This window comes from Oculina patagonica, chromosome 8, assembly GCF_052425735.1.
Source record: "Oculina patagonica isolate OP01 chromosome 8, crgOcupat, whole genome shotgun sequence".
NCBI lineage: Eukaryota > Metazoa > Cnidaria > Anthozoa > Scleractinia > Oculinidae > Oculina > Oculina patagonica.
Window position 1 is genome coordinate 24,368,059 of NC_135765.1, and position 15,706 is coordinate 24,383,764.

Consider the following 15,706-nt stretch of genomic DNA (forward strand, 5'->3'; position numbering starts at 1 on the left):
TCAAAAATTATCATTGAAAGAGCTCTCTTGGAAGCTTACCATACTGTTAATGTTATTGTCAGGTCAGCGAATTCAGACTATACACCTGCTCGATATCAGGTACATGACTTTGACACAATCGAGTTGTTCATTTTCTGTTTCTAAACCAGTGAAACAAACAAGATCTGGTACTCATGTACATGACCTTGTTTTCCAGGCATATATAAAGGATCCTAGACTCTGTATTGTAGAGTGTCTACAGGAGTATATTGTTCGTACGAAACCTCTTAGAGGGGAGGAAACTCAACTCCTCATTAGTTTTGTAAAGCCACATAAGGCAGTTTCTAAAGATACCACTGGAAGATGGGTCAAGTGTGTTTTGACAAATGCTGGTATTGATACAAACCAGTTTGACGCCCACAGCACTCGCTCAGCCTCAACTTCAGCTGCAAAGAGATCTGGTTTGGACATGACAACCATCATGAAAGCTGCTGGATGGTCAAATGCGTCTACTTTTGCTCTGTTTTATGATAAACCCATTGAACAAAGTCCTGATGCTAATTTTGGTCAGGCAGTATTATCTCATGTTTAACAGGAAAGTTTGTATACAACTATTGAGGTGACATTGTACTTTGGCACTGTTCTTGCATTAAACTTGTTGCCTGGATATTGTTGTCGTTGCGTAGGAACGAAGGGATCACGTGCCCACCCATTGAGGTGTTGACTGAGCCATTGGCTCATTACCCATACCCCCTTTTGGGTCGGTGTTTACTCAACAATGTTAAAAATTGAAGGCAAGTTTGCTCGCGCAATCTCACGTGAACCCTTCGTTCCTACGCAACGGCTCAGGAGAATCACAATCAAACTTCACTTACAGGTAAGCTCGTTTAATTTTTGATTTTGGGACCTTGTATTGAAACACCCCACGTTGATTAATTAAAGATTATTTTCCCTCCAAATCCATCAAAACCGGAAAGTTAGAAACTTGAAATGTATAGTTTGGGTCTTTTTACAAATCCGCCATCACCTGGATTCATCACTCCAGGTCCAAAAGAATCAAATAAGAAAATGGTACATTAGCCACTAAAAATGATGATTTGGGCCCTTGTACTAAAATACCATCACATAGAAAAAGTTTATTTTCACTCCGAATCTAGAAAAAACCGGCCAAATAGAGACTTGCGAAGTACATATTGGGTCTTTTTGCAAATCCACCACCACGTGAGTTCATCTTAACTTTAACTCGTGCCTCCAAAAGAATCGAATAAGAAAGTGCTACATAACTAACTGAAAATGATGCTTTTAGGATCTTGTATTGAAATACCACCACGTAAATAAAAGCCTATTTTTACTTCAGATCCAGCAAAACCGGCCAGTTGGAGCTTCAAATAAACAGTTTGGGTCTTTTTGCATATCCGCCATCACGTGGATTCACCTTAATTTTCACTCCAGGTCCAAAACAATTTGATTACGAAAGTGCTACATGTGCTATTCAAAATGATGATTTTGTGCCCTTGTATTGAAATACTACCACGTAGATTATAATTTATTTTCACTCCAGATCCAGCAAAACCGGTCAGTTTGAGACTAGAAATGTACAGTTTTGGTCTTTTTGCAAATCCGCCATCACGTTGATTCATCCTTATTTTCAGTCCAGGTTCAAAAGAATCGAATAAGAAAGTGCTACATGAGCCACTGAAAATGATGATTTTGAGCCCCCTGTATTGAAATACCCCACGTTGATTAAAGATTTTTTTCCCTTCAGATCCATCAAAACCGGCAAGTTGCAGACCTAAAATGTACAGTTTGGGTCTTTTGCAAATCCGCCATCACGTGAATTAGTCTTAACTTTCACTCCAGGTCCAAAAGAATCGAATAAGAAAATGGTACATTAGCCACTGAAAATGATGATTTGGGCCCTTGAACTAAAATTCCGTCAAATAGAAAATAGTTGATTTTCATTCCAAATCTAGGAAAACCGGCCAGTTAAAAATTTGCAAAGTACAGTTTGGATCTCTTTGCAAATCCGCCATCACGTGGATTTATCTTAACTTTCACTCGAGGTCCTAAAGAATCGAATAAGAAAGTGCTACATAAATTACTGAAAATGATGATTTTAGGATCTTGTATTGAACTTGAATACCACCACATAGATTAAAGCTTATTTTTACTCCAGATCCAGCAAAACCGGTCAGTTTGAGACTTAAAATGTACTGTTTGGGTCTGTTTGCAAATCCGCCATCACGTGAATTAATTTAATGGATATGACTAGCGTAAGCCTGGAGCGTGACTTTTTTGAGCTCTTCACGCGCTCCTGTAGGGTAAACATTGCGTGACCAGCCCAAAAATGTGCGTAGGAGGCTAGACTTGCATGGCCTTCCGTGACATGGACGTTGATATACTAATAAAATAATGTGAAAAATGGATATGCAAAGATGATATTAGCTGCAGCAGTTCCTTCATAAGCCTGCAAACCCAGGCGTTGCCCGTGGCGTTGACAGGTTGTTAGTCCTGGTAATGTTTATCGCCTCGCTCTTATCTCGAAAACGGGACAATACCATTGTTATATTTCCGTTATTGTTATATTTCTATGAGGGCCACAAGTTTATCAGTTTGATTACTGTCAGATGTCACCCTCGTTAAATAAAGTCATACTTACTTACTTACTTACTTACAATGTTGTCACGAGGTTTATGTCAAAGTGGTCGTTTCTCGTTTACGTTGACAATCTTGTCTAATGGGTTCGTCTGTTAAATTCACGAAGCGAGTTACACTTCCTTATTTAACTAGCCACTAGAGAAACTTGTTAGTTCTCTGTCTAAATGAGAGCCTTATTTTTCAAAACATTAAATAGTTAATATTTTCCATAAATTGTGTTTTGTGTGCGCTTTCTTTGTCTGGTGTGTAATTTGGTGGCTGAGGTACGTAAATGAACGTGAACTGAATCACAGGTTCAAAGCACAATCTCGGACAACGGATGAGACATGACATGAAAGTCTACTTAATTTTCCCCCACCCTCCCACCACGCTACCGACATGGAAGACTTATAGATCGTCATTATCCCGATCTCTGTATTTTTTCTCCGTGGGTATCGAAGAGAAATTAACTAAGCAGGAAATATATTAAGAACCATCACGGACAAAATGTGCAAAAGAAAAACGAGCTGTCCGTACGGAAAGTGTAGTGTTTGAGAAAGTTGTCACGTGACTCGTCACCAGTCTGGCAATTGTTAGACGAGACACGTCTGTCACGTTCTTTGAGAACGTGATCTGTCTAAAGAAGAATTTCACCCAACTCGTTGACAGCGGTTTTTCATGTCTTGCAGTAACTAAGGGAGGTAGTTAATGGCATCACTTACCAAACTATTGATTTTGTTAAAAAAAATTTAGGCACACCACCTCAGTGACTAAAGAAAGTAGCTTACTTACTTAAAATAATTCGAGTCATCCTGCCACGTTCTTTGATAACGTGATCTGTCTAAAGAAGAATTTCCCCCAACACATTGACAACGGTTTTTCAGATCTTGCAGTGACTAAGGGAGGTAGCTAGTTAAATGGCATCACTTAGCAAACTATCAATTTTGTTTAAAAAAAATTAAGCACATCACCTCAGTGACTAAAGAAGGTAGCTTTTGCACAGAAAATAATTCAAGTCAGCCTTGTGACTTTTTTTCGTATGAACTTGCTACCGGGCTTACGTCACAGCAAGCTCAAATTTTAATCACTCACTGCTAGCTAGCGTGACGTTTATCCTTTATAAGTTTTAAATGTCCTCTCATTTTACTTCCGGTATCTCCGGAATCCATTCTGTTTGCACAATTACTCGCGTGAATCTGTTGCCATCTCATTGAGTTGGGCACTGGCTATAATTTTTTTATCATTTTATTTTGGTGCACTACATTTATCTTATGTTGCGATGACCTTTTTCCCCTCAATTAACTGCCCAGAGCTCAAATTTTAATCTCTTACTGCTAGCTTGCGTGACGTGTATCCTTTATAAGTTTTAAATGTCCTCTCATTTTACTGCCGGTATCTCCGGAATCCACTTAGAAGTCTTACATCAAGTATTTTGTTTACGTTATTACTCGCGTGAATCTGTTGCCATCTCACGGAGTTGTACACTGGCTGTAAGTTTTTTTTATCAGAGCGCGTTCGAGCCTTGTCGCGAATTTTTTAACCCATTGCTTCAGAACAATAACAAGCCTGTTCCCGTCTAATTTGCATATGCATGTATACGTGCCTGTTCCACTTGACCGCGCAATTAAAAGTTTACGTCTGGCGTAGCGTTCGCTTTCCCACTAAACTAACTCCATTAGTGTAGTGTACAAACACTACACAAATAACCAGGATGAGTTTCACTAGTCCTATTACAAAGGGGTGTAACCGAAAAGAGGACGCGACGCGAGTGTGAAAGCAGCGAGACAGACTACCATATTTATTCGATTAAGCGCCCTGGGCGCTTATTAAATTTTTTTATACCTTGAGCGTGGGCGCTTATTCGAGGCTGGGCGCTTATTAAATTTTCACCATTGTTAGCAAGTAGTAATAAGCTTAGTTTGCAAGAATACAGTAAATAATAACAAAACGTGAAGTTGTATCAAAGCTGAATTTTAACTGTTCATTGAAAGTTTTGTAATTATAAATTACTAAGAAAGCTCGGTCTTTGAGGTAGTCTCTTGGTAGTTCTTAGTCAATTTCACTCCTCTCATTTTACTCCTCTCGTGCACTTCATTTTTTAGGGGGTGGGGTGAGCGCTAATTCGAGGCTGGGCGCTTATTAACTTTTCCTACCTACAGAGTGGGCGCTTATTCGAGGCTGAGCGCTTAACCAAATAAAGAGAATATTTGTATACAAATAAGATTTTTATGTCTTCACCCCTGCCTGACATTAAGAGTCAGGATGTGTTGTGTGACATTAGGTCACCATTACGAGGTCACGTTTTGCCGCATACAATTAATTATCATACCACCCTCTAACAATCACATGCTCATCACCAAAGACTCGCATCGTGCGAATTCGTTAATGCAGCTACCCTTTCTTTTCAATCTAAAAGGTAAGCTCTGTTGATTTTTCTTACTCTGTACTGCTATAATTCAAGGGTTAGTTGCTTCAATACCACGTTCGGAAAATTTTTCCTAAAACGACTTGGGAAATTTACCGCCTGCGTTCCTGTGTCGTCGGAAACCGACCGGTTGTTTAAGCTCATATATTGGCGCTGTGCCGTGCTTTGTCGCCTTTGTTTAATGGCTTTGAAAACGCCCACGGTGCTTATTTTAGGGCATTCTTTTGTTGCAAGGATGAAAGGGGATTTAGCGGCGGGATTTGATTCACGTGCTGAGCCGAATTTTAGCCTTAATGGCACTGCGTTTGTCCACATGTTTGGAAAAGGCGGTCGAACGGTTGCAAAACTACGCGACCACGACCTTCCCGTCGTTACGAGTCTTGCTCCGGACGTGGTAATTCTAGAGATCGGCACTAATGATCTTTCAAGGTTGGGGCCTGAAGTAGTGGCATCGGAAATTGAAGTTTTAGTTTCTTCGCTGCGTGAAAAGTATTCTGTACGCGTCATAGGGGTTTGTCAAGTAATCCCTCGTGGTGAATCTTACGCGGGATTTGAATCCTTCAATGACAAGGTGCCAGTTTTGAATCAGTGTGTTAGTGCATTACTAGAAGACATTGATAATGTCTTTTGCTGGTATCACAAGGGTTTTTCTAATCCCTCAAACGCCCCAGTTATACATGATGGTGTGCATTTGGACGCTAGAGGCCAATACAATTTATATCGCAGCTATCGTGGCGCCATTTTAAAGGCCGTGGAGATACTTCACGTGTAAGGAAGTTTGTTTGTCCATTTATTTGTTTATTTGCTTATTATTGTGCTACACGTTGTACCTATAAATTTTGTTTTTAAACTGGAGAGTTTTTACTTTTGGTAATTTAATTCCGGCGACATTTTGTCAGCCCGGCCTGTATTGGCCAAATAACAATTTTATGTTGAGGCTTCGTTCCTCTATTATTACTGGAGTTTTGAGTCCTCCAGGTTGTGTGAGGCTACGTTCCTCTATTATTACTGGAGTTTTAAGTCCTCCAGCTTATGAGTGAGGCTTCGTTCCTCTATTATTACTGGAGTTTTGAGTCCTCCAGCTTATGTTTATGAGGCTTCGTTCCTCTATTATTACTGGAGTTTTGAGTCCTCCAGCTTATGTTTATGAGGCTTCGTTCCTCTATTTCAATTTTAATTTATTTTCATTTAATTTGAAGTATTTTTATTTTTATTTGCCTCATTTTATTTATTGGCTGACCATATTATAACGTCAGCATAGTAACTATTGTGAGGCTCAGTTCCTCTAATTTTCTTAAATGGGGGCTTTGTGCCTCTCAGAGTAACATAACAAAAAATAAATAATAATAATAATAATAATAATAAAGAATGAATGAATAATAATTGTCATAATGATAATAATACTAACTCAACAAAAAAATAAATAAATAAATAAATTAATAAATAAATAAAAAACAAAACAAAGACAAAGACAAAAACAAAAACAGAAAACTGTAGTTAATACTGGTTTTCATTTAAGTTTATTTGAGACTGTGTCTCTACATCTATTTATTATATGGACTTTTCTATGCTTGTACAAACCTTCATTTTGGTTTTGGGCCGCAGTGTCTGCCGCTTTTCTTTGTATCCTAGAATGCCCCCACGCCGTCAAAAACGTTCATCAGTTACTACTCGAGAAGGACCTCCTCCGAAACGCACACGACGGGGCAGTCAAACTAATGGCCAGAGGGCTACAGCACAACAAACCACCGCAGCACAACCAGCCGTGGCAGGACCAGGATTACCAGCTGATCTGTTGGAAAAGATTGTGTCTACAGTGACAATGGAAGTCACGAAGCAGTTAACACCCCTTCTTATCCCTGCGGACCGGGCTGCTCCTCCAAACCTCCAGCTACTGGATGAAGTACCAGCTGCTCAGAATGATGTGATTGTTGCTGGAGTTAACCCACCACCATCGCTTGCCGCTGCTGCTGCCGCTGCTGTAGTTAGTGATTCAGTAAACACAGTCAATACCACTCTGTCAGGTGAGGTTCTGCCTGCAACCACATCAACACCTTTACCATCAGGCCCCTTGTTTTCCTCTGCCAATTGATGCCAAAGTTTCCCCGAAACTGAGGGCAAAGATTTGGTTGCAAGAGTACATAGATTTTGGCTCATTATTGGCAAACCCGGTGTTGGATAACAAATATCAGCTAAGTTTACAAACAGCCACGGAAGGCAAAATCCCATCTCTGTGTTTTGAGCCTGCAGCTAGACCAAAAAAGATCCAGACCATTGACACATGAATGCATGCCTTTCATATTTTTACGGGCATTTATACCAGTAAATATCCGAATGAGGCACCAGCCCTTATGAAATACGCAGATGTTATCCAAGACTTGGCAGCCAGAGGGCATAATTGGAAGTATTATGACGAAAATTATCGCTTCCTTAGGCAGAGCCAGGCTAGTGCCTACCCATGGGGTAGCATTCACTGGGAGTTGTGGCTCCGATCACAACAGACCCCATATAAGAGAACCCCTTCATCTTTTGGCACGAGTTCCAGACCACCTGGCCGGTCTAATACATCCATCCCTAGGGGTTTTTGTTATAGCTATCACAAGGGTAATGAGTGTGGGGGCTGCAATTTTAAGCATGCTTGTTTCAAGTGTCAGGGCCAACATAGAGCCTCACAGTGCAATTTTCGTGGCTCACGTAAACCCACCACTACCCACCCCCATGCTTACGGGCCTTCATCTGCCAACACCAATAAAGGTTCATAAGTTGTGTCATCTTCTTTCTGGGTATATTCATTCGACTGTTAAATTTTTGCATTCTGGCTTTTCTGAGGGTTTTCTCTTGCATTATGAAGGTGAGCATTTTTTCTTTTGAGACCTCTAATTTACAGTCAGCTCTAGAGCATCCTGAAGTAGTTGACGCAAAACTTAAGAAAGAACTGGATGCCCATAGGCTAGCTGGCCCATTCCATTCTCCCCCATTCCCTGTTTTTCATGTCTCTCCCATTGGTGTGGTCCCTAAGAAGTCACCGGGTGAATTTCGACTAATCCATCATTTATCATATCCAAAAGAAACATCAATTAATGATGGGATTTCTTCTGAACATTCGAGTGTACATTATGCTACCATACAGGATGCCATTCGCCTTATCAAACTTGCTGGCCCTGGCTGCTTTTTAGCCAAGACGGATATAAAAAATGCATTCCGAATAATTCCCATTAATCCCAGTGATTATCATCTTCTGGGAATCAAATGGAATGGCCAGTATTTTTATGATAGGTGTATGCCTATGGGTTGTGCCAGTTCATGCAAGACGTTCGAAACTTTTAGTACTGCAGTCGAATGGATTGCCCGGGAGAAGCTTAGCATTCAGAATATTCTTCATTTACTTGACGATTTTCTGATTGTTGCCCCCTCGAAGTCCCTCTGCCACAAACAATTGGATATTTTCTTAAGTCTATGTAGTTATTTAGGAATTCCCATAGCACCAGAAAAGACATGTGGCCCTTCAACCATCCTTTCTTTTGCTGGTATTGAGCTTGATACGGTTCAATCTCAGGCTCGCCTGCCTCAGGATAAGCTTTTAAAGTGTACCCAACTTATTTCCCAATTTCTCCACCGAAGGAAGGTCACTTTACAAGAGTTACAATCATTAATAGGTCTTTTGAACTTTGCCTGCTCTGTTATTCTGCCTGGTCGCGCCTTCTTACGTAGGCTAATAGATCTTACTACAGGCATAAGAGCTGCATATCACCGTATCAGGCTTTCTGGCCAAGCAAAGGATGATCTTCGGGTTTGGTTGTCATTTTTTGTCCTCATTCAATGGTCGATCATTCTTCCTTGATGAAATTTGGCATGGTTCGGATAAACTAAATTTATTTACTGATGCAGCAGGTTCAATTGGTTTTGGGGCAGTCTTTGCAAACCACTGGTGCTATGGGAAATGGCCATCAGATTGGCTCAATAAGAATATTGCATTTCTGGAATTTTATCCAATTGTTTTGAGTCTCTACTTATGGGGTCATCTGATACAAAATCGATGTATCTTATTTTTCACGGATAATGAAGCCCTAGTTTACATTATAAACAAACAACCATGTCGTGATAGAGACCTTATGTTTTTTGTCAGAAAGTTGGTTTCAGTCTGCTTGAAGTACAACATTCTTTTTAAGGCTAAACATGTCCCTGGTGTCTGTAACAAATTGGCGGATTCTTTGTCTCGATTGCAGATTCACACCTTCAAGCAGCTGGCCCCTCCTTATATGAATCCCTGTCCATCGGAAATTCCCCTGCATCTGCAGCCCCAGCATTGGCAGCTATAGTTTCTAAGCTTATGCAATCAAGCTTGCAGCCATCCTCTTTACCTACTTATAAAAGGACATGGGTGCTTTTTAACCAATTCCTGCATGATACATTTCAGTGTACAATGTTTTCTCTTCCAATCCCACCTCCAACCCTAGCACTTTTCATAGCCTATTTGTTTAATAGGCATTATGCCCCATCCACTGTGAACACATTAGTCTCTGCTCTGGGGTATTCACATAAGCTTGCAGGTTTTCCTGACCCAGGGAAAGTATTTTACATTGTGCAGACATTGAAAGGATACCATAAGATTGGCCATCGTTTGGATTGTAGACTTCCAATCACCCTGAATATTCTTCATAGATTATTAGATTCTGCTTCTCATATTGCTGGCTCACAGTACCAAATTACTTTATTCCGAGCAATGTGTTCTCTCGCATTTTTTGCATTCCTGCGAGTGGGTGAAATTACTGCAACAGGGGAATCTTCCTCCCCTTTACAAATTCATCAATTAAGCAAGCTTTTGAACCCTGCTAAGGAAGTGTTTGGCTTAAAGATAACCTTTCAGGACTTCAAACACAATTACAACCAACGCCCATTTTCCCTCGTACTCAATCGTCAGGATAGCCATTGCCCAGTTCAGTTATTACTTGATTACCTTGCGTTACGAGGCAATGCTCAAGGCCCTATTTTTCTCACAATTCTAGGGACTCCTGTCCCTAGGGTGTTGTTTGGAGACCTTCTATGTCAAGCCATTAAATATTGTGGGCTTGACCCATCTCGATACAAAGGACATAGTTTCCGAATAGGGGCTGCCTCATATGCTGCTGACAGGGGTTTTTCCGATGCTCAGATTCGCATTCAAGGGCGTTGGAAATCCAATGCCTTTCTTAAATATATTAGACTATCTACTGCCTCCAACTGATTTGTTGTTTGCCCTAATCAGTAGGTGGAGACTGTCTCGCAAGGGCAGCAGTCTCACTTGCCTTTAATTTCAGCTTTTTCTACACCAAAGCTTCATTAGTTTTAATTGATTTAATCTTGGTTACACTGTATTTGTGAATTTCTGGTGATCAGGATTGTCTTGCAAGAGCAGCAGTCTTACTCACCTTTAATTTCAGCTACACTATATTTGTTAATTTCTGGTGATCGCGACTGTCTCGCAAGGGCAGCAGTAACGTTCACTTCAGTATATTTTCCTAATTGTAAATCAAGCTAGGCAATTAGGTTTCTTATGTCTGTTCATAATTATGTTGATAGTTGAGGTTGTCTAGCAAGGGCAGCAACCTTTTTTCACTCAGATGAATGAGGCTATCTTGCAAGGGCAGTAGTCTCCTTCTTCTGTTTCTTTGTAGGTCCATAATTTTCATTTGTTTAATTATTGGAAGCTGACGTGTCCAACTCGTTTAAATATCTTCTACTAACATTTATTAATCAAGGCTGTTTGCAAGGGCGACAGTCTCATACTTAAATCTTATGCTCGTTTGTTGAGGCCGTCTGTAAAGGCCGTAGCCTTACCTGGTTCAATTTATTGTATGGTCACTTGTTCATGGATTACATTATATAGAGTGCTGTATTTCCCTTGGGTGGGGCAGCATCATGCCAAATGTCATGATGCTTTTAGCGTTTTGGTTGCCCTCACCTTTACTGGGAAAAATCATTATTTCTAAATTAAAGATATTATAAGTCCTTTTCACAGATTTTGTAATGAGGTGGCTATGGGCCTTTGCTCATAGCCATATATTATTTCAGTTTATTTAAATAATTAAAGGGGCTATGAGCCTTTTTCTCATAGCCATTTCACCAATTCTGTGTTTGTTTGTTTGTTTATCTTATTGCCCAGCAAACAGAGCGCGGGAAATACAGCACTCAATGTTTATTTATTTCAAAAGGGGTGAAGACATAAATACGGTATTTTAAAAAACTTTCTTTAACATAACGATTCAATTTCCCCCCCCCCCCCACTTTTTGTCAAAGCTGTTCAGTTTCCGTTTCCGTTTTCATGTTTTTGCTCACAAACACCTGCCCTGAGAGTCGTGCTAACAATATTTTGTAAATCCTTTACTCACACTTGCGATCTACAGCATTTTTTTTGCAAATGCGCTGTTCAAAATACTTTACCATGTCATCTTTAATTTATTTTAAATCTTGGCTACATGTTTCGTCTTACCATTTGGCAAAATTAAATCATGCTTAACATGAGAAATACCCTAAGAAGAAAAACAAAAAAAAAATCGCAGTTTCACAGGCCTGTATAATATCATATTTAATTTATTTGTATTACATCATGGTGACAACATTTCGTAGATAGCAATGTTACTTGATTCACATTAAAGACATTAAAGAAAAAATACTACGCATACAGACTGCGCATACACTGTACTATGTACAAAATTTAGTTATCCATTTCCTCGATATGAACAATTTCTTCCGGGTTAAGATGACTGAATGACAGTAAAACTGGTTCTTGGTTTGCTGCAGCCATCGAAAACGCCTCGCAAGTAGAAGGCTGAATTTCAGGTCGATAGCGTTGTATTTCTATTATCTCAATTTCTTGTGCTCTATTTTCTGGTTGTCTTACATGACAAATCTCAACAAAAGCGCGTCGAAGCTGTTTATTACGCCAGCAGTAAATAATAGGGTTAGCAAGAGAACCCAACAGAACCGAAGTTATCGCCCAATTGGAAAAAACTGCCGCGATGCTTGCCTCAGTTGAAAAAATTGCCACTACGAGAACGAGTGTTATTAAAGGCAAGTAAGTTATTGTTAATGCACCCCAAATTAATGCAAGGGTGTTGGCTGCCTTATTGTCCTTCTTCACTTTTTCGCTTTTTCTCGAGACAACTGTTCGGTTTGCAGACGTTTTTTCTGTCGCCGCGTTTCTGAGAAAATGTACACATAACAGTAACAGATACCAGCAATGTAAACAAAGCCGATAATAACAGTTATTACTACTGCTAACGTCCAATATGCTGAGTAAATTTTAGATCCACTATCTATTTCTGCCAAGAAAATTTCATGAAATACAAAAAAACACAGTCATGGCCCACGACACAAGCACGTCCTTTTTTATCCGCTGTTTTGTGACAATTTCTCGGTATCTCAAGGAATCCTTTACAGCAATATAGCGGTCAATGCTGATTAACATGAGATGACTCAACGAAGCATAACACGAAACTGAAAGGGCTATGGCACATACCGTTTCCAATGTACAAAATGGCTCGATGCCGAATGCTCGCTTAACTAGTCCTGCGATAGCCATGGGTTGAACAACCAGCCCGGCCAGCAAATCTGTCCCCGCCAAACACGCCAGCAGGATATTCGAATTGGTCTTCAGTTGGCGCCTTGTTGTCACGACAAAGATGACCAACGCGTTCAACAGGATCGTGAAAATGATTGCCAGAGAATTAACACAAATCAGAGCAACTAGACTTCTGTACGCATGTTCAGTCAGGTACTTCTTTCGCCAGACAAAACCTTGCAGATACTGGCATTCTTGTATATCAAGGTTAGACGAATTTGGCAGAGAAGCGGTCGTCATTTTGAAACGAGTGAAAATGATCAAAATACAAAACAAGAAGGAAATATGCCAGCAGATGCGAGACAGTTCAAATTTAAAAACATTTGGTGTCGGTTCTTTTTTTTCCTGGACAACAAAAGAAGTTGAATACGGTTTAGGTAGTTCTTTTCTCATTGGATACTGAAAAATCTGCTTCCCGTTCTGTGGAATAGAAATGTAAATACTGGGCACTTGAAAGGATAACATCAGAGCATTTCTTTTACTTCTCTGTAATATCATTGTATGAATAAGGGGATATTTTGGGATTAGATCTTATAAGACTGATAAAGTAGCACTTCCCTTTTGATAACAATTAATTAACGTACTTATTAGAGTCAATAAGTAAATAATCATAAGGCTTTTCCAATTTGCATAAATGATATAGTATGTATTATCTTGAGTGTTATGAAGGATAACATCAAAGTACTTCTTTACTTCTCTGTATTATAATTGTACGAATAAGGGGATCTTATGGGATTAGACCTTCAAAAGGTGCCCCCATTTTTGTAACGGTTAATTAACGTTTCGATTAGCATCAACAATTTGATTATCGTCAGGCTTTACCGGTTTGCAAAAATGATGAAATAAGTTTTTTTCTTGAGGGTTTGTTTTCACTGGACAATTAGCTTTTAAACAGGTGTTAACTGGCCTTTTCTTATTGGTCACCTGGAGTACGAGATAAGTTGGTCTTTTAAAAAAGAATACTAGCCTTACGCTATTTTTTCATCCAAAGCTTTATATTCCGATTTCGCTTTTTGCAGAAAACCTTTCTTTATAAAAATGTTTTTTCTCCTCTCTCCTTTCGGTTTGTATAGGTTCAGAATTTTACCATTCGTAAAAACTAAAGAATAAGAATTTTAGTTTTAAAGTAAAAAAAAAGCTCAAAACGTGCTGCCTCGCTGCTAGCTAATCTTCCTTGTCGCCATTCAACAATATTTGAATATTTTAACTGCACGAAAGAACCAATTACTAAAATAATTCACGTTTAGGAGTATTCTTAGACAGCTAGAAATCAAAATTAAACATTTTTAGTAAATATTGAAACTAATTTTGTGGTTTTATTGAGATTAAACTACAAGGTAATTATTTCGTGTACACGATTTGATAAACACTGACCAGGCAAGTGAATCTTTTTTTTTTATAAGAGAACGGCTGAAGCTAACGTTTTTCATATTCAGTAAATTTGACCCCTGTATATGGGTACATTGTTTATTTAGGAACTTAAATAAGGATTTTCATTCATTTTATTCTAGGAAGCATTCCCTGACAGCTAGAAATAAAAGAAAATGACAGTCAACAGTTTAAATTTAAGTTGAGATCTAATTATGTGTTTACAAAGATTAAGCGCGATTTGATAAACAAATAAATTGTAATTGACGGAATGAATACACATTTTTATATAAGAACGTCTGATTTGGGTGCTTTTTCTGGAGATTCTTCAAAAATTCTGTCCACGAAAATGATTTTAATATCACTCCGAAGCGTGAAAGTACACGTCCACCTTGCTGTCAGGTGATGACAATAACCATGTGCCATGTTAGACTTGAACGAGAGTTTAATTTATACTGTACGTGCATTTGCTAAAAAAGCTAAAAAACAAAGTTCTCGCCAAAATTCCACCTTGTGTTGTTACTAAATGTAAATTTAGTTGATTTAACGATAGTTGGGGCTTAATTGCACATTTTCTCGCTGTATTCATTCTTATTCATATTTTAAAATATTCCAATTTTATTAAAGGGCAACAGGAAAATTTCCATTTTCATGAAGCCGGAAAAATCGTCGTCATCTCGCAATGACGAAGTTGTTACAACAAAGGTAGGAAGGGAAGATGGACCTTGCAGTTTGGTAATTAAAACACAAAACACAATTTCTTGTGTGTCTGAATGAGTCTGTGAATATTGATTTTCCACTGGTTACTTTAAAGTAAATGTTTCTTTTGTCTAACATGCTGTTCGAAAAACAAAAGCGACGGAAAAGCTTAGATAATGTGGTTCCTCAACTCAACTTCCTTTTTTCTTTGTCCCACGCTCGTGTCACGTTGAACAATTTCTTCACTATTTATCACCGAGCTCAAAATAAATTTACCATCTTTATTATTTACTACACATTTAATGATTTCGACATTGCTGAACCTGGCAGTATGCAGGACGCGTGTCACATATCAACCTAGTAAATGGCCCAGCTCACAACGAGTCTCTCGTAGCTCAGTAGGTTAGAGCGCCCAACCGGTATCTGGGAGGCCATGGGTTCGATTCCCGTCGGGGACTCAGATTTTTTCTTTGTCCCACGCTCGTGTCATGTTGAAAAATTTCTTCACCTTTCTGATCAAGTTGTTTTCCTGAAAGAAATTATTTGTACAACGAAAGAAAGCTGAGTCAAATTGTAACCGGAGGTACAAATCAAAAAGCAAGAGTAAAATTCAGGCTCTCAGCCGACATCGATTAAATGGTTTCTTTACGATTATGGTAAACGTGGTCTATATTAAGGCTTGCTTCATATAGAAGATCAGTTCTGTTCTGCAAAATGCGCACGGTGATTTCTTCCTACTAAATTTTGTCAAGCCGTACCAACTTTAAACGCGCCGTCGTCCTTGCTTGGAGCAGGGCAAATTTTTGTCAAGCGTTAAAACTGACAATTTCGGAATTTACATGACTTTATTATCTGAAGAAAAACGTCAATCAAGGCAATTTGATCTCGCTTTTAAGAGTCTATCCAGGCAGAATATTTAATTTTACGCGGGAATCAAACTGTGAATACAGAAAACGGAAGTTATAGCAGTTGTTATATATTCTTTCCTCGGGATTTTG

General features: G+C 39.1%; 2 protein-coding genes and 1 pseudogene across 2 annotated transcripts in view; 2 read left to right on the forward strand and 1 right to left on the reverse strand.

The window, feature by feature from the left end:
• Positions 1-15,706, reverse strand: part of LOC144664227 (sperm receptor for egg jelly-like) — a 118,479-nt gene that overhangs the window by 79,372 nt on the left and 23,401 nt on the right. The gene's annotated exons all lie outside the window — the stretch shown is intronic.
• Positions 7,887-9,360, forward strand: LOC144663244 (uncharacterized; annotated as a pseudogene).
• LOC144662923 (uncharacterized) lies at positions 9,372-10,265 on the forward strand. The gene has a single exon (XM_078523855.1). The coding sequence runs from the start codon at positions 9,372-9,374 to the stop codon at positions 10,263-10,265; it is 894 nt and encodes a 297-aa protein (XP_078379981.1).

Excerpts from the sequence above, each read along its gene's own strand:
- LOC144662923 (XM_078523855.1), top strand. The coding sequence starts at position 9,372 with ATGCAATCAAGCTTGCAGCCATCCTCTTTACCTACTTATAAAAGGACA.